This window comes from Microcebus murinus, chromosome 4 (assembly GCF_040939455.1).
Source record: "Microcebus murinus isolate Inina chromosome 4, M.murinus_Inina_mat1.0, whole genome shotgun sequence".
In the NCBI taxonomy this organism is placed as follows: Eukaryota; Metazoa; Chordata; class Mammalia; order Primates; family Cheirogaleidae; genus Microcebus; species Microcebus murinus.
Window position 1 is genome coordinate 76,973,773 of NC_134107.1, and position 17,882 is coordinate 76,991,654.

At 36.5% G+C, this 17,882-nt stretch overlaps 2 protein-coding genes across 2 annotated transcripts in view; one reads left to right on the top strand and one right to left on the bottom strand.

Moving 5' to 3' along the window:
• Positions 1-264: 264 nt before the first annotated feature.
• Positions 265-11,335, bottom strand: CWC15 (CWC15 spliceosome associated protein). The gene is made up of 7 exons (XM_012763349.3): positions 11,225-11,335; positions 9,854-9,992; positions 9,079-9,191; positions 7,983-8,071; positions 6,835-6,942; positions 3,387-3,505; positions 265-483 (listed from the first exon to the last, which is right to left on the bottom strand). The coding sequence occupies exons 2-7, from the start codon at positions 9,982-9,984 to the stop codon at positions 354-356; spliced, it is 690 nt and encodes a 229-aa protein (XP_012618803.2). The 5' UTR covers positions 9,985-9,992; positions 11,225-11,335; the 3' UTR covers positions 265-353.
• A 52-nt stretch (positions 11,336-11,387) lies between these two features.
• The window catches only part of LOC105870628 (lysine-specific demethylase 4D-like), a 28,585-nt gene continuing 22,090 nt past the window's right edge, over positions 11,388-17,882 (top strand). Inside the window, exon 1 of the mRNA XM_012763348.3 lies at positions 11,388-11,803. The gene's annotated coding sequence lies outside the window, so the exon portion shown is untranslated. The remainder of the gene's footprint in view (positions 11,804-17,882) is intronic.

Sequence of the window (17,882 nt, forward strand, 5' to 3'; positions counted from 1 at the left end):
AGGGGGGAAAGGTAATGCACAAAGAAATGCAATACAAAAATTACACAATGTTTTATAAGCTACATAAGCTTCAACAAAAAGTTAGGGACACAGATTTGGTTATTTAGATCAAAAATATTTATTACAAGTAGATTCCCTTTTCCCATATTAAAAAGATAACATAGGACTAGAAACATTCAGAGAATGGAAACCAGATTAAACCCATTCCAAAGTCCATTATCAACTTAGGTATCTCTAAATAAAAAGATATTTTAGAACTTAAAATTAGAGAAACCTATACACAATTTAGACAAAGGAAAAGAAAAAATGATCCTTCATATTTTACAGTCTTTAATTAAGCACATAAAACTGTACTATTTGATATATTTCTCCATGAACTTTTTGTGAAATTCAGATCGCAATGTATCATTTACAAATCTTTTGTCTTTCTTCTGATCATCTACACCTTTTGCACAGTTCTTGAAGACAACATCATCATCCCACCTGAAGGGAGAAAAGAAAATAGAACGTCTTATGTTTGTATCAGGGGACAAGAATACCATGTACATTGCAAAGCTTAGTTATTACACAGAAAGATGCTCAACATGTCCATCATTTGATGCTGCAATTATTCACAACAGAATAAAGTATTTGTTAATACATAGTCTTGCTTTATTATAGCAGGAAGGGCAATTCCCGTTTAGAACAAACAAAACATTCTTATTACTTCTCCAGTAAAAGAAACTTTTCCGTCAAAAAGCAGAAATACATAGATTTTAATTGCATAAATACTTAGACTTCAGATCTAAAACAAGAAGCAGTACCTACAAATACTCTGATATTATTATAGACATCTCTAGATGATAGTAACTGATCAATTTGCTATAATTATGAGCTTTTGAGGATTTTATATAGTCTTCTTTTACCACTTAACATTTAGTAATCATCCACTGTAGTATTCACATTATAAGGCAACAAAAGGAGAAGGAACAATTGTGGTATAACAATTGAGGGCCATATATGGCAGATATCTACATTAACCACAGAGAAGATAAGCTGATAAGCTCAGGGCAGAAGGCTCGTTAGATTCTTCTGGTTGGATTCCTTAATGCATAAGCACTCAAAAAACACTCATGGGTGAGCTATAAAATGCATGTGTTGCAGAAAACAAAGCATGACTTCAGAATATCATCTAGCATATAAAACACAAGCCCATATCCACAATATGGATACTCTCACAAATAAAAAACAAACCCATATAATGTGTGTTTGTGTGTTCACATGTATGCATGCCAAGAGAAACTGCACATGGGAAATAAAGAATGTGGGCACCTGTGGAAAACAGTGTTAGTAAAGTCATCACTGATACAGTACACAGAAACATAAAAAACTGAGCAGGTCAATATAATGTAATATAAGACTTGTTTCTATCTCCAATTCCATCAGCATCCAAAAAAGGCAGAAGAACTATATAGCTATATAGTTTATATATATTTAAAAACAGTATAGTTTTTTTCTGTATCCACTCTCCTCAACTCACTCCCAACAGGTTTTTTGTTCCTCCCCAACAACAAAACTGCTCTTCTTTGATGTCAGTATTTAACCTAGATGATCACTCCTCTCCTCTTCAAACACTTTGTTTACATTGCTTCCAAGACACCAATGTCTTTTGGTTCTTCTCCTTTCTCACTGGCTGCTTCTCATCCTGGTTATTTTCATGCAAAATGCATTTAATATTTTATTAAGCACCTAATATAATGTTTAGAGGTTGGGTAGATGATTAGAACAGGTATTGATACTAATCACCTACCCAATCCCTAACAGTATACCAGACTGAGTCCTATGACTTCTCCTCCCTGGATATATTCATTCCCTAGGTGATCTCACCATGTCTTATAGCTTTAAAAAAATACCTATAAGCTGACAACTTCCAATCTATTATCTCCAGCTTGGATTACTTCCAGAACTGTATCAAGCTATCTAGTCAACATTTCCTCAGGGTTGTATATAACACCCCAAACGGACCATGTTTTAAACTTGCCACCTGCCCCAACCTCAACCTTAGTTTACAATCTTCCCCATTTCTATCCTTCCAACTGCTAGCTTAAACCCCCTTGGAGTCTGATCTCTGTTAAAATGTCACCATGTCAGCAAATCCTCCCTTGACAATACTATTGATGCTGTATAGAAGGGGTAAATTTTTATAGCTTTATAGGCCATTATAAGGACTAGGTTTTTACTGTGAATGAGTTAAGAAGCCATTGGAAGGTTTAGAACAGTAAGCTGTTGTTGTGACTTTACAGTTTAAAAAACTAGGGGTGGGGACGAAGCAGGTGGTGAGTGTGCAAGCAGGAGAGCAGTTAGTGGTACTGCATCACTCCAGATGGGAGATAGTAGCAGTGGAGGTGGTGAGAAATAATGGATAGAGTGTAAAAGTTAAGCCTACAGTGTTCCTTGACCACTTTATATAAAATAACCACCAATCTTCTTCCCACTCAGTACTTCCTATAAACTTTTATTTTTCTATATATCAGCATCTTAAGTATTAGATGCAGTATTTACTATTTATATTCTCTCTTAAGCCTTCTACTTTACCCCTCCAAACACACACATACTGTACAGAAAAGAGTTAATACAGCAGGTCTAAGACTACTATCCTCAGAAAGGCCTGCTTGCAAGCCTGGCATTTGAAAACCTGGATTTCAGGAATCATCTCACTGCCACTAAGCCTAGAGCGTAAAAATAATGTGGTTTATTCTGAACATCTACTTCCTTTTTGGAGTTCAGATTTTGGTATGAGCTAGGCAGAAGCTGACTCCCCCCACCACCTCCCCAAAACTTTGGGTACCGAGGCTCTAATGGGCTTTCCTGTGCAGAAACATTGCACACATGTTGCCACATTTCCATTGCTGGGGTGTTCAGGGGGACAATGTACTCTGTGTGACCACTCATGGGAGGGACAGAGCATAAAGAAGCCTGTACATGGATTCTTCTAGTCTCCACTTGTATCTTTTCCCCTGACGATCCAGCTGTGTATCTTTATTACCTTAGCCATGAGTATAACTATATGTGACTCTCCTGAGTTCTTCTAGTGAGTCTCTGAATGTGATGGGTGGTCTTGAAGACCTTTGACATGTACACTTAAAATGTTAAGCCTTGTAGGGTCAAGGGCTCAGTTCATTGCTCTGTCCCTAGTGCTTAGATCATTATTTGGTACACAGCTAATTATTATAACTAAGTATTGAAAATAAGTTTATTTTCTTTCATATCCCTTCTTTCGTTATTCCGATATCTGATAGAGAACAATTTCAGTGGCAGGTGGAGTTTTAGAAGCTTTACATAATGCACTTTGCCATCCAACTCATAATCTGCACACACACACATACACACACATTACTGTATAGTACCTTCTTTTAACTTTGAAGTTGGCCTGAGGCTGGGATGGGCCAGTGAGATTAAGGAGGGGATTTCCACTCAGAATGTTCTCCATACGAATCCTTTCTTCTTCAGCTTTTTGCTCTTGTTCCTGTTCAAGATAAAGGAAGAGTCACATTTACTGCTATTAACTCTGGGATCTATTTTCTTATATTAGCTCATTATAAAAGAAAAAAGATTGTTAGGATTTTATGGGAAGAAAAACATCAAGGGAGGCTTTTCTTTATTTTTAGTTTTTTGGTTTTTAAGACATACCAGAAAAGTCTCAATAATACTCAGTGAACATTCATTTCTACTACTAATTTACCTGACATTTATTCATTTTATTCTTGTGATTTATTCTTACTTTCTATTTTTATAACTCTCATCCTTCATCTGTTAACACATTGTCTTTCTTTACTTTTATTTTAGCATCAACATCTTCAAACTCAATCTCAAGTTCCATTCTTAGAATTAGGAATATCACATGTTTAAATCCTTAGCTATAACATCTACATCTATCTGTTATACTAACTTATCTCAAATATAAATGCCATTTTGCTGTGTTTTGGAGATGACAAAAATCAATGACTTAATAGATCAAGCAAAAAGAGATGGCATTAAAGTCATTTTAAAATGAATCTTTACTTTAATACTTTAAGTTTTCATACAGGTTACTGATATTTCATTTTAATATTTAAATGTGAACATGAATTTCATTTTTATGAGGGCCAATAACTAGAAGGTAGGAAGATGCAATATGCAAGGAAATAACCAGGAAAATTCTTATAGGTCACTGCTCAGACTTAAACAAATAAAATCAGGAACTACCTATCATAGATCAAGAACAGATAGCTTCCTAAAAATTATATATTTATTTTTAACAAATTATACTGATGCTTAAAGTAAAAAGGTATTTTTCTGAAATGGTAGAAAAATAGGAGCTTAAGTATACAATGTATACAAACTTAAAATGACAATGAGTGTGACAGATAAAAGTCTTGGCCTTTTCATGTTTGGAATATTATTTCCTTTAGAGTTATTGGATGATTGCCACACACAGCACTGTGAAAAAAGGGATCAACTCTTTCAGTATTCAAATAACAGGTACACTATGCTTCATGAGTATAGGCTAGTGGTCAGATGGCCTTCAGGTCAAATCTGAATGACCCTGTTTTTATAAATAAAATTTTATTGGAACATAACCACACCCATTCACTTATGTACTGTCTATGGCTACTTTTGTGCTATAAGAGCAGAGCTGAGTATTTGCAACAGAGGCTGTATGGCCAGCCAGCCTAAAATATTTACTATCTGGCTATTTACAGAAAGTGTGCCAATCCCTGACATAGATTAATTGGTTTGAAAACCTTATTTTGGGAAACCTCAAAAACCAACCAAGAGAAAGGAAAACAGGGACAAAAAAACACAAAACTGTTATTCAACCTCAAGAAACATCAACACAGTTTTGTATAAAGAGATTAGGTGAAAATCACAAAACTTCTGCAAAACCTTCTATCTAAGGTGTTTAAAGGTCAACCAAAAGCATTTAAATTGCTGGTCTCATTATTTATCCAGAGCTGTTAGGCAAGCTAAAAGAATTTGGAACAACTGCCCTCTAGTGGTGTACAAGTGAGACTGGGAATATAATTATTTTTTCTTATAAGTCTTATTTTTAAAAATTGGATATAGGGCCAGGTGTAGTGGCTCACGCCTGTAATCCTAGCACTCCGGGAGGCCGAGGTGGGTGGAATAAAAAAAAAAAAAATAAAAAAAAAAAATAAAAATTGGATATAAAAACTATAAACTATTATTGAAATTATACATTCCTTTGCCAAACTTTGATGAGAACTATATTTTAAAATACTTTTTTTCTTTCAGTCTGAATTCTAACAGTCTTCAAAGCCTATCCCAAATTCTTCTTTTCTGAATTCTTCCCTGGCCCTTCTGACTCAAATGAACACCACTTCCCCCAATTCCTAGCATTAACCTATGTCAGTGTCTTTTCCAAGTCTTTTTCTCTCCTTTTTCTGAACAGAACAATTCTTGGCTCAAAAGAAATCTTACACAGAAGTCCATAAAAAAGCTGTGTTGTGTAGTTGAAAATAGGCACAGACATCTCTACTTGAATGTCTCACAAGGTGTCAAATTCAGTGTGTTCAAAACAGAACTTACCATCTCTATCTTCTCTCTGCTTAATATGCTCATTCTTCTACATTCCCTGTATTAGTGTACGGCACCAACACCTATCTAGAAATTGGGGGTCTTTTTTGCTGTCACAAACAGTCACAATCTGGTAAATTCAGCCCCCTTGACAGTATCTGTTTGAGTCTCTCAATTCCAACACCCATTATACAAGTTAAGATCGTCTTAATTGCATGTGAGGATTATTGGAACAGCCTCCTCATCCTGCACATTTTTGCCAGAGTAATTTCTAAAATGCATATCCAATCCTACCAATCTTTTGCTGAAATCAACCGACTCTTGCTAACCTTTAGAACAAAATTCAGACTTTTTAAGCATTAATTTAGAAACCTCTAATACTCTGACCTGTGCTTGCCTCCTCAGTTTCATCTCTTATTATCAGTGCTCTAGGTAATTCAAAGTTTTAGTTATCGTTGAGTTAGAAAGATATTCTTTTCTCTAATTGTGTAAATGGAGAGACTGTAGGGGTTCAGAGAAGTTATGTAACTTGCTCTAGGTTACATAAAATCTATTAACAGATTGCCTCAACAAGTGCCTAGGCAGGAGAAAAAGAGATAATCTTTGTAGACCATGGCTATATCTTAATCATCTTTGATTCTTCTGACAATCTACAGACACTATCCAAAGGTTTGTCGAACAACTGAACAAACAAGTGAATGACTAGCAATTTAGCAAGTATTATTCAGCATATCTGAACCATTTGGAAAGAATTTCTAACATAACCAGAATATCTAGGATGTCATAAAAATAATTAGATTTACAGATGTACAGGTGCTATAATATTTAGAACATGTGAGGAAGATTTCTAATATAAGATATTACTTGAATTAAAAAATATTTCTAGGCCGGGCGCGGTGGCTCACGCCTGTAATCCTAGCTCTCTGGGAGGCCGAGGCGGGCGGATTGCTCAAGGTTGGGAGTTCGAAACCAGCCTGAGCAAGAGCGAGACCCCGTCTCTACTATAAACAGAAAGAAATTAATTGGCCAACTAATATATATAGAAAAAATTAGCCGGGCATGGTGGCGAATGCCTGTAGTCCCAGCTACTCGGGAGGCTGAGGCAGGAGGATTGCTTGAGCCAGGAGTTTGAGGTTGCTGTGAGCTAGGCTGATGCCACGGCACTCACTCTAGCCTGGGCAACAAAGCGAGACTCTGTCTCAAAAAAAAAAAAAATATTTCTACTTTAGTATGTGTGAGAAGATGTGGAGTTGTAAATACTTAACACTTTGATTTTACCTTTCTGGCTTGCTCTTCAGCTCTTTCTTTTTTAATTTTTTCTAGTTCTGCAAGAAGAGCTGCAGTATCATCATCATCACTCTCTTCTTCAAAATCTTCATCTTCCTCCTAAAAAAAGAACAGTGATGGTCCAGAAGATTGAAGAGAGAATATATATTATTCATGTTTTTCCATAAAAACTGCGCTTACCAAATCTTTGGTACATAATTAAAATTTATAAATATTCACTAAAATGTCAACCCCTGACAAAGTGCCTTTCAAATTTACATGGCCAAAAGGGAATTTCCATATGAAAATATTTCTAAAAATAGAAAAGAAACACTTCAGACCAAAACATATATACAAGGTATCACCCTAAGAATCAAAATAGTTTTATGTAGTTCAAAACAACTTTAACTTAGCAAGGATAATCAAAAATGCGAAAAAGGGTGCTGAATTCCCAGAAGAAAGTAACTTCAAATGAATAATCATTAAATCTCATTTAAAATTGTGTTTCCTGTTTTAATTATTATCAGTAACTGCATGAGTCAACTCCAGAATTGCTGATATATGTACAAATTAGATACTGGACCCACTGGAGGCCACTTGGATTGTTTTCCTGTACTGTATGTAGAAAACAGCTATAGGCTATAGGGTCCCACTGAATTAGTTAATTGATATACTAATCCTTAAAAACTTTCTGCTTAGATTACTTCCCTTCCTAAGCACAGAGGGAGCCATTAAGTGTATTGCATGTCTGCATAGGCATCATATTTAATATGGAAAGCCCCCTGGGTACAACTCTAGAAGTTGCTGTTTACAGAGAGCCCAATGTGAAGAGTACTCTGTGGTGGTTTTTAGCATGGCAGCCTAATCTCTAGGGTTTAATACAGGGAATTATTTTGGTGGGAAGCATATCCTTTAACAGATTGCGTGCATATTTCCTTCTCTAGAGATCAAATGTGTTCTTGAAATTCTTACCACAAAATAATACTTTCTGTTTTAAAATCAACTGTAAAGTTTAGCATTGAAGCCAGGATTACATTTGAATAACAGTAAGTAAAAATAAATACAGGTTACTTCTTAAAGCCAAAAGCATAAAAAAGCATTTCAGAAAAACATGATAAATAAATTACTAGATAGAGATAAAGGCGAGGAACAAAACGTACATCTGTTAGAGGGTCATCTGCATCAAGGTTGGCAGCAGGAATCTGGTCTAATCGAGGCTTTTTCGACACTGAAGAGGAGGTTGTATGTTCTGGGGGAAAACAAACACCATTTATCTTACTAAAACAAATACCGCATTTCTTATGTTTTAGGGACCTGTGGGCACAAAGAGCTCACATAAAAATCATCATGACAAGAGGGATCATACCTATAGTGCTTGACAAATAAACTTCTGGTAAATATTTGTTGAATGAGCTGGGCATAGTGGCTCACGCCTGTAACCCTAGCACTCTGGGAGGCTGAGGTGGGCGTATTGCTCAAGGTCAGGAGTTCAAAACCAGCCTAAGCAAGAGCGAGACCCCATCTCTACTATAAAAATAGAAAGAAATTAATTGGCCAACTAAATATATATATATTTATATATATATACATTTATATATATATGTGTGTGTATATATATATATATATATATATATATATATATGAATGAAAAATTAGCCAGGCATGGTGGTGCATGCCTGTAGTCCCAGCTACTCGGGAGGCTGAGGCAGAAGGATCGCTTGAGCCCAGGAATTTGAGGTTGCTGTGAGCTAGGCTGATGCCACGGCACTCTACTCCGGGAAACAGAGTGAGACTCTGTCTCAAAAAAAAAAAAAAATAATAATTTGTTGAATGAATTAGTTAAAGTACTGATTTTAATACAGGAACTGCAGCTTCCCTTAGAAATTCAGGAAATAGCTTATGTATGCTGTAGACAGCAATATTATAACTGATGCCTCTAGATGTCCTCCAATAGCCAGTTACAAAAATAGGAGAATCTCAGAGAAAAACCATGGGACTTAGCTGCCATGAACAGTCAAAAACTCCTTGATCTTAATTGATCCCCAGATCACTCTGTTCCTTCTAATATAGAAGCATATAAAGATGGAATCTGAATGAACCTCATTATAATCTCTGATCATTTAAGAAAGTACTACAGCTCACATCAATCTTTAAAAGCAAAGAAACAAAAATGTTAACCTTTTCCAAATACCATATGAAAGAAAAACTATTGATGACATAATTTTATGAGGTTAATGTCTGGGACAGTGTTGGTACCTCGGGTTGGACGATCTCTATTTTTCTCTCTAGCAGCAGCTCGCTCTCTCTCTTCCAACTCTCTTCTGAAGTCACGGTTACGAACCTCTTCAGGAGCATCCTGAGTAGTCTGTCTAAAGTAGAAACAAACCAAGGCAAAAATGTTACTTAAAAGAAAACCACAGAGCTGTAGCAATGAAAGATGATTGAGGAATGCAACTTTGTTCCTTAAGCTCCTAAGTAAATAAGATTGTAATCTAATTTGAAGGTTATTAACATGCACTTTTGTGATGTTGCTAATATTTCAAATCCAAATTGAATCACATATTTTCCCATAAGGCTGCAGATTAAAATGTCTTTTTGTACTGTATAAATTTAGGACTTGTTACCGTAACTCTTTCAATGTCATATTGACTACTGCTGATAGCCCATAGTCTCTCTGAGAAAGTATATTAGTCTCGAACTCTTGGCCTTAAGCAATCCCCCTGACTCAGCCTCCCAAAGTGCTAGGACTACAAGCATGAGCCACTGAGCCTGGCAGAGGTAATATATTAGTCACTGTTTCATCTATTTAAGGAAGTTCCTGGTTAATAGGAATTTCTGCTGAAGGAATGTCAGGTTTTAAAATCATAGAGCACAATTTTAGTGTTAAACACTCGGTTGCATTCTATTCCCATAAAAATAGACAAGTGACATAACTCAAAATAGATAACTTGTGATACTATATCATGACCATGCCATTAACAGATTTGGTCTTGTTTTGTGCATAAAAAAAAAAAAGATGAGTCTTTATTACCTGTATTTTATCTTTGTATGAGAGGGTAGGTCTCTGCTTGAATACTGCTTTGAGAGTTGGCTCAAATCACCTTCCCCTTTTCCCCTGCCACCTCTCGCAGGTTCAAAAGTTGGCCTGGCTGCTGTTGTCATCTTTTATGCTTTGAAGAAAAATAGTATCAAGTTATTTCCAACATGTCAAACTCTCATTTTATATAAGTATTAATCAATATTCATCCTTTTGAAATAAGTTTCCAAAGGCATTCCCCACAACTTGCTTAAATAATCTTCTCAAACAAAAGCTCTCAAGAAAACTAATTACAAGGCATATGGCTTCTCAGGTAGCTCTTACTTATTACAAAAAATTCTGTCATGAAAATGAGTTTTTGTTTTTGTTCTCCTTCTGACTGTGTGGCCTTGAGCAAGTCAACTAGCTTAAGTTTCTATATCTGTAGAGTGGGGATATTCCTCAAAGAATTATCATGAGAATTATGACACTTCACATGTCAAATCCTTGGGAAAATACAGTACTGCCATGACTGAGTTTTAAAAATTCTCAACTCAACCTTACTCCACCACACTCCCTAAGGTCTGCATTTTATCTAAACCTCACACAACAGCAAATAGGTTAGTAAAAACAAAAGCAATATATACATTATACATACATATATATGCATTTATTTAAAAATCGCTGACAAAGTTACTGAGTGTCCTGGAGAGAGGTGTGTTACATAGACAAAATTCTTCAACAATCATTTGCTGATCCAATTTTCTCCTACATAAGCTATCACAATATAAATTAAATCTGTTGTAAATTATAATTTAAAGAATGCTCAAAAGACAGATATCTCACCCCAAAGAATTCTGACAACCAAAAATCAGGGGTTCATTCCTTATGCTACTTTCTGCTTTGAGCAGCCTGAAAATACTACCTAGCAGATGTGGCTACCAACCCCCGCCGTTAGCGTCGGAAAAGCAAGTATGTGAGGAGGGCAAAGGCGTGTACCCAGAGGGAGAAACAAGAGTTTTCTGGAGCTGGGGGAGCCGCCGCCTCCCCTACACCTCTGGGATTATCATTCCAGCATCCCAGGAGCCCGTCTTTGGGCTATCACCAGGGTATCACTGACTCTTCACCCGTGCCCGATGGGGCGGGAAGGGAGGTGGGAGCTGGTGCTCGCTTAAAGCCGTGGGTAGAGCTGCCTTCACTGTGCGCCTTCCGCCGCGGGCCTCGGAGCTGCGGACGAGCCCGACGGGCACCGGGGTCCGCCGCTGGCCCGCTGCTCCGGAGCCTCCTCCGCCCGCGCTCGGTACTCTGCCGTCGACAACGACCCCAACCGCCCTTTCTCGTCCCACTCAGATAAGGAAGATAGTCTGCTGCCCTCCCGAAGCTCACTTTGGCCGAGGTCCGATGCAGCAGCCTCCGGAGATCATACAGAAGCAAGTTAGGACTCTCGGCTCCCAGAAGCCCCTGCGCACAGGGCTAAGAGCCCAAGACCCGGAAGCAAAACCCAAGCGTTTTAGCCTTACCTCAGAGGCAACTACCAATCCGCAGAGGCCAAAGTGGAAGTCGGCGTGACGACAATAAGGGGCGGGGCTGAAACGGCCCAGGGGGCGGGCGTTTGAAATCGGTGCCTTAGAGTAGACCCTAAACATCATTTTATACCTTCAAGAACCAATTACTTAATGTCTCTTCCGTCTTTTCCTTCCCCGACCCCCTTCCAGACTCCATCATTCTGGTACCGCGCGGACGGAAAGCCCCGGGTAGCCGACACCACGTTCCCGGCTAGCGGGAGAGAGCGTGGAAAAGGATTACACCAAACTGTTTAAATTCAACGGCTCCTGCTTCCATCCTTTCTCCTGTGCTAGACCCAACAAGCCTAGGGAGTTGGGCTACGGAAAAACTAGTGTTTTCATTTAATTGGATATGAAGAAAGAACAAATATGTACGAGGGCAACCACGATCTTTATAAAGGTACCATTCCTGCAAAAATATTAGACTTCAAGGCATAGGTTGTATTCGTATTGTTTGTTAAAGTTTTTAATTTTAAAAAAGCGTTAAGTTCTAGTGGGAGGGAAGATGTCAGTATTAGCGTTTACGACACCGAGCGTTTAGAACGGTGGGCCCAACTGCCAGGAGCAGGAGGTAGAATTATTAAGATGGCTACTCAAGCGTTGGGTGAAGTTTTAATAACGAAAAGGAAAAAGAAAAAAAAGCCACCAATTGTCTTTCCTCCCACCTCCCTCCCCTAAAAAGAGCACTCTGAGAGCTGGGATCTTGTTTGCTTAGTTTGTCTTGGTTTCCCATCACATAGACCTTGGCACATAGTAGATGCTCAATAAATATTTTTAAAGTGAAAATTCAGTTTACCAAATTTAGTTTCAAATGTAAGGAGCTAACAAAATTGAACATTTGAATCCTGTTTTCTTTCCCTTAATTCTTTCTTTGAAACTTTTAAATGAAAAAAGAAAAATAGAAAAAGCTCTTCCCCCATACAGTTCAAGATGAAAATCTTGATTTATTTTTTCTTTCTGAAGGCATTCCTTCCCCAATCTTACTACACATCTTGTAAAGGACACTGTCATCATACTAGTTACTGAAACCTAAATCCCAGGGCGCCTTCTTAGTAAATTCCTTTTCTTTTACTTTTCATATCCTGTTCATTTGCAGATCTTGCCAATTCTCCTTTCAAATTTTACCCTAAATTTCATTCTGCTGCCACCACCCTTGTCCAAGCCACCACCAACTCCCATCTAGATTTTAATTGTTAATATCTCCTAATGGATTTTCCTGCTTTCTTTTTTGTCCTATAGTCAATTTTAAATACATCAGTGAGAGTGATCTTTTAAAATAAAATTAATTAGTAATGGTATTACCTTCCTGCATAAAATTCCAGTGCACTTAGAATAGAAATCATATTTCTTAATGTGACCTGAGGCCCCTTGGAGTCTGGCTCCTACCTACTTCCCTGACTTCACTTCTTAATCTGTCACTCTTCAAGATACTAAGCTCTAAATGCAGTCAAGTGGGCATTTCTATTTCACAAAACAGGGCAAGTTTCCTTTTGTTTTAAGGCCTTAGCTTTTCTTTGTTACCTGTGTCCCAAGATTACTGTATTACTGTCCTTCAACTTTCAAATGCTACCTACCCTTCTTAGTGAAGTTTTTCCCTGACATCTCCATCTGCACTCCTTCTAACAGACGCCATCACATCACCCTGTGTTATTCTTTCATACTACTACTGAACACTACCTGAATCTATTCTGTTCACTGTTTATTGCCTTGTTTCTTGTCTGAGAGGCAGCATAGCAAAGCCATTAAGAGAAAGGGATCTACAGCCTGTCTTGATTCTAAATTCCAGTTCTGCCCTTTCCTAGCTGTGTAACCTTAGGCAAATTATTTTGCCTTTCTGTACCCCCAGTCTCCTCATTTGTAAAATGGGCATAACTCTAGTCCCTACCTCATAATGTTACCGTAAAGATTAAGTGAATTAATACTTATAAAGTGCTTAGAACTGTCTCAGTAAACAGTACTTGATAAGTAAATGTTAGCTATTATTATTATTATTATTATTATTGTTTATCTTCCTGTATTAGAATATACATTCCAGGAAAGCAGGAACTTTGTCTCTCTTGTTCACTGGTGTATCCTTTGGCACATAATAGGTGTTGAGTAAGTATTTGTTGAATGAATGAATGATGTGGTATATATAAAGTAGGGGAATGAAGTAACATGACAAGATGGTGACACAGTTATAGAAAATACCCACAGTGTTTCTGTTCCAAATGCCTTTATTAATCCTTTATTAAATGGTTTGGAATGAATCACTCCAATCCGTTTAACTCCCAGCCCACTACTCAATCTTTTGACAATCAACCATGATCAAATAGCTACCCTGTAATTTCATTAACACCAGCATACAATATAATCAGTCCACAAAATTAAAAGCTTTTGACTTAAATGGTCTGAAAGTACGAAGAAAAAGAGACTAAAAGTTACTAAAAACTTAAAATTCATGCTATAGGTTAACCTTGTTGGCAAAAATCCCAAGAATTCTTATTTTAAACCTATTACCACAAAAATCTAGTTGGGCCCTTAATTCTTCCTGCCAGTCCTCTTAAATTCCCCTGATTGTTAATTTTCCCCCTCTCCAATAATAAGATTTCCCACATGCCTCTCTTTCTTCAAGTCTACATGCCTCTTCTACGTCCTTTTGCCTCATCATCCTCTATTCTGAGAGTAGATCTTCTGACTCCTCTGGGAAAATACAAGCTCTTAAACACGGATGGCTCATTTCCCCTTTCAGCGGATCTATCAAGCTGCTTTTGGCTATGCCCATAAAGCCAGCTTTCTGGTGATCCTCAGCTTTCCAGGTGATCCAACTCTCCCTCCCTTATGCTCTGGGTCTTAATCCCTCCAGCTGTTTTAGTGACTGGCATCCTGCTACATTCCTATTTCTCATAATCTATGAAGCCATCCCTTTTAGATCATTCTTTTCAGGTTTTAGAGATGGTATCGTATATCTTAACCTTTAAAAATACTCCTTCATTTTAATATGACAAAGGTAGTATTTTAGTTTAATGTGAAAAAGGATGTTTTATATAATAACCATGATTGTAAAACTGTTCTTATGGCAAGAAGTAATGCAGGAATTCCAGCTTCAAAGCTTACACAAAAACAACACCAAAAAGGGAAAAAAGAAACCATAAAAACCTAAGGAGAAATTTTAAGAAGAAAATTTAAGAAACCACTTATAGAACCTAGAGTTTGGAAAGACCTTTTGATTAAAGAAGAATACCTTAAGATTTTTAAAATAAATAATTTAAAAATTCATCTCTATAAAAATTAATTTTATGACAGAAGATGCCAAAAACAATGTCACTAGATAAACGATAGATCAGCAGGTAAATTTTGTAATGCCTATAACATATAAAGGATCATTTCTATTACTAATAATAATACATATAAAAATTTAAACAACTGAATTTAAAAAATGGGCAAAGGACATAAACAGGCCATTCAGAAAAAGCAATTCCAAGTCCACAATATGCAATAAACATGAAAGACATTTAACCTCCTAATGAGGAAAATGAAAGTAAACTAACAATAAATTGTCACATTGTAGCATCAGATTGGCAGCAATTTAAAAAAATTAATAATACGGTTGGGTGGGACTGAGAGAAAAAGTCATCCAGTCAGACAGTGGGGAGACACTGGCCACTCCCATTGTCTTTACTGTAGAAGTCAAAGTGCTCACAGTGACCTGCAGGATTTTCTCTGATCTAGCCTGCCCCTGACCTTTTTGACCTTATTACTTGTGCATGCCTTCCTAGGTTACACGGCTTCCTAGTAGCTTGGACATGCACAGCTGTTCCTGCCTTTGGATGCTTGCACCAGCTATTAATATTTTTTCTGCCAAGGGTACTTTTTTCCATCTTACTCAAATCTTTGTGCAGATGAGGCCAACCAACCCTGGCAGCCCTATTTAAAATTGTAGCTGTTCTCACCCTCTATCCCCTAATATCTTGTACTCCATATCTCCCTTGCCCCACTCTTCCTTTTCTTTTTAAAAATTATGTTATACATAAATACATAGCACAAATCATCATTCATGACCCTATATAATTTAGTTATGTTGCATTCATTGTTTCTTTCTCTACTTCTCCCACGTAGAATATAAGTTGTATAAGGTCAGGGATCTTTGTTTTGCTTAGTAACATAGGCCAAACATCTAAAACAATACCTGGTACCAAAAGTTGCCCAGTAAACATTTTTCAAATGAGTGAATGAATGAATGACTTTTAACAGGAAAAAAATCATGTTCTGATGTAAAAAGTTATTGCCTTAATCAGTTTTATATTTTAAAGGAGAAAAAAGTAACTTACATTCTGCTAGTCTGAAATCTTGATTTCAGATGAGATCGGGTGTGTTCTGGGTGGTATGGCCATAGATTGAAATCTTGATTTCAAATTAAGATATGGCAAGACCCCGGAAACATAATTTCCTTTCAGAAAAGAATCTCTAAATGAACAATCATATAATAATCAGGCTCTTTATGTACCATCAAAATTCTAATTAAATCAGCCCTACCCTCAATCCAATCACAGCTGCAATCCAATTTCTCTCTACATCTTCCGATTGAATCGCTTCCCCTAATTCTTATAAACCTCTCATTTGTAAAGTTATCAGCCCACAAAATGTGAAGATTTTGCTTAAAAATGTTTCTTTGAGGCTTTTAATAAGAAAGGAAACAAAATGCCCATGTGTCATAAATCACATTTAAAAATAAAGTAATATATATATAATGGAATCTTTTTTTAACCTGAAAATTATACATTTTCTAGTATGAAAAACTAGTGTTTTAATCTCTTTTGGCAAGTAAGAAGAATAGAAAAATAAAGTGGCTTGCTGTCTACCAACAAAATCCTGATTTTAAATGAAGACACTCTGGGGCCTACAGAAATGGTTTCGTGGAGATAGCCTCAAAATGAAATACCATTTGCTGATGGTTCAGGCTAGATTACTAGATAATATTAAAATTCAACCACCCTCATCTAATTTAATCACATGGCTACCTCACCAGCTGGCCAGTCCATTACTAAGACAATTAAAAACAAAACAATATTTAAAAATAGTTAAAATTAACAAGTAAAATATAGAAAATAAAGAGGTAGAAAAAAACATACCAGGCAAATTCTAAATAAAAAAACTTTATGTAGCAATATGAATTACTAGAAGTATTCTTTAGGCCGGGCGAGGTGGCTCAAGCCTGTAATCCTAGCACTCTGGGAGGCCGAGGCGGGCGGATTGCTCAAGGTCAGGAGTTCGAAACCAGCCTGAGCAAGAGCAAGACCCCGTCTCTACTATAAATAGAAAGAAATTAATTGGCCAACTAATATATATATAAAATTAGCTGGGCATGGTGGTGCATGCCTGTAGTCCCAGCTACTCGGGAGTCTGAGGCAGGAGGATTGCTTGAGCCCAGGAGTTTGAGGTTGCTGTGAGCTAGGCTGAAGCCATGGCACTCACTCTAGCCTGGGCAACAAGCGAGACTCTGTCTCAAAAAAAAAAAAAAAAAAAAAAAAGATTCTTTAAATTGAATAACATTAATAGGGACAAAGAGGTCATCTTATTACATTACAAAGAAAAGCCCACTGGAAATACTACAATCATAAACATGTATACAACTAATCACATAGCCTGAAAAAATTAAAAATCAAGAATTAAAAGGAAAAACTGACAAATCTGCAATCATGGTGAGAACTTTTGTAAGATGAATTTCTTCAGATTGGTAGATCAAGCAGACAAATTAACAACATTCATCTAATACATATGTGTGTGCATATATACATGTATTATATATGTATACTTATTTTGTTTATATATGCATATAAAATCTTGTAACCAACACAGATTATACATCCTTTTCTGTAAACATTGAACATTTATAAAAAGTAATCAAATATAAATCCCAAAATAAACTTAAATACATGTCTATGTGTACATTTCAAAATAATATTTAGTCTTGCCAATTTTTGAATTTTATATAAATGTTCAAAATGTTTATATAAATGAATTGTATGTATTCTTTTGTGTCTTGTTTTTTCCTTCCCACTTAATGTTTATTATGTGTAGCTCTGGCATGTCATATAGAATTTCATTGTGTAAAAATATACACTGTAATTTATAAATTCTAATAATTATGTTTCCATTATAGTGACATTACAAATAATGCCACTATGAACATTCTTGTAAATTGCAGAGGTGCATGTGTGAGCATTTCAAATATATATCTTATTAGTAGGCTGAGAGTTCTTCTGTAAACTCACTGCACTTGATAATCTGGTGGGTGTATAGTGATATATCATTAAGGTCTTAATTTGCATTTCCTTGATTACTAATTCAATTGTTTATTGTCCATTTGGATTTCTTCTTTCATGAGTTTATCTGTTTAAGTATTTCTATTGAATTACCTTTTTTATGGTTCTCTACGATTTCTTAATACTTTGGGCACCAGTTGTGTCACTTATATGTGCTGCACATGTAATTTCCCC

Excerpts from the sequence above, each read along its gene's own strand:
- CWC15 (XM_012763349.3), bottom strand. The coding sequence starts at position 9,984 with ATGACAACAGCAGCCAGGCCAACTTTTGAACCTGCGAGAGGTGGCAGG. Across the intron at positions 8,072-9,078 it reads TAGAGATCGTCCAACCCGAG|AACATACAACCTCCTCTTCA; the intron begins GTACCAACACTG and ends GTTTTCCCCCAG. Across the intron at positions 6,943-7,982 it reads CAGATGACCCTCTAACAGAT|GAGGAAGATGAAGATTTTGA; the intron begins GTACGTTTTGTT and ends TTCTTTTTTTAG.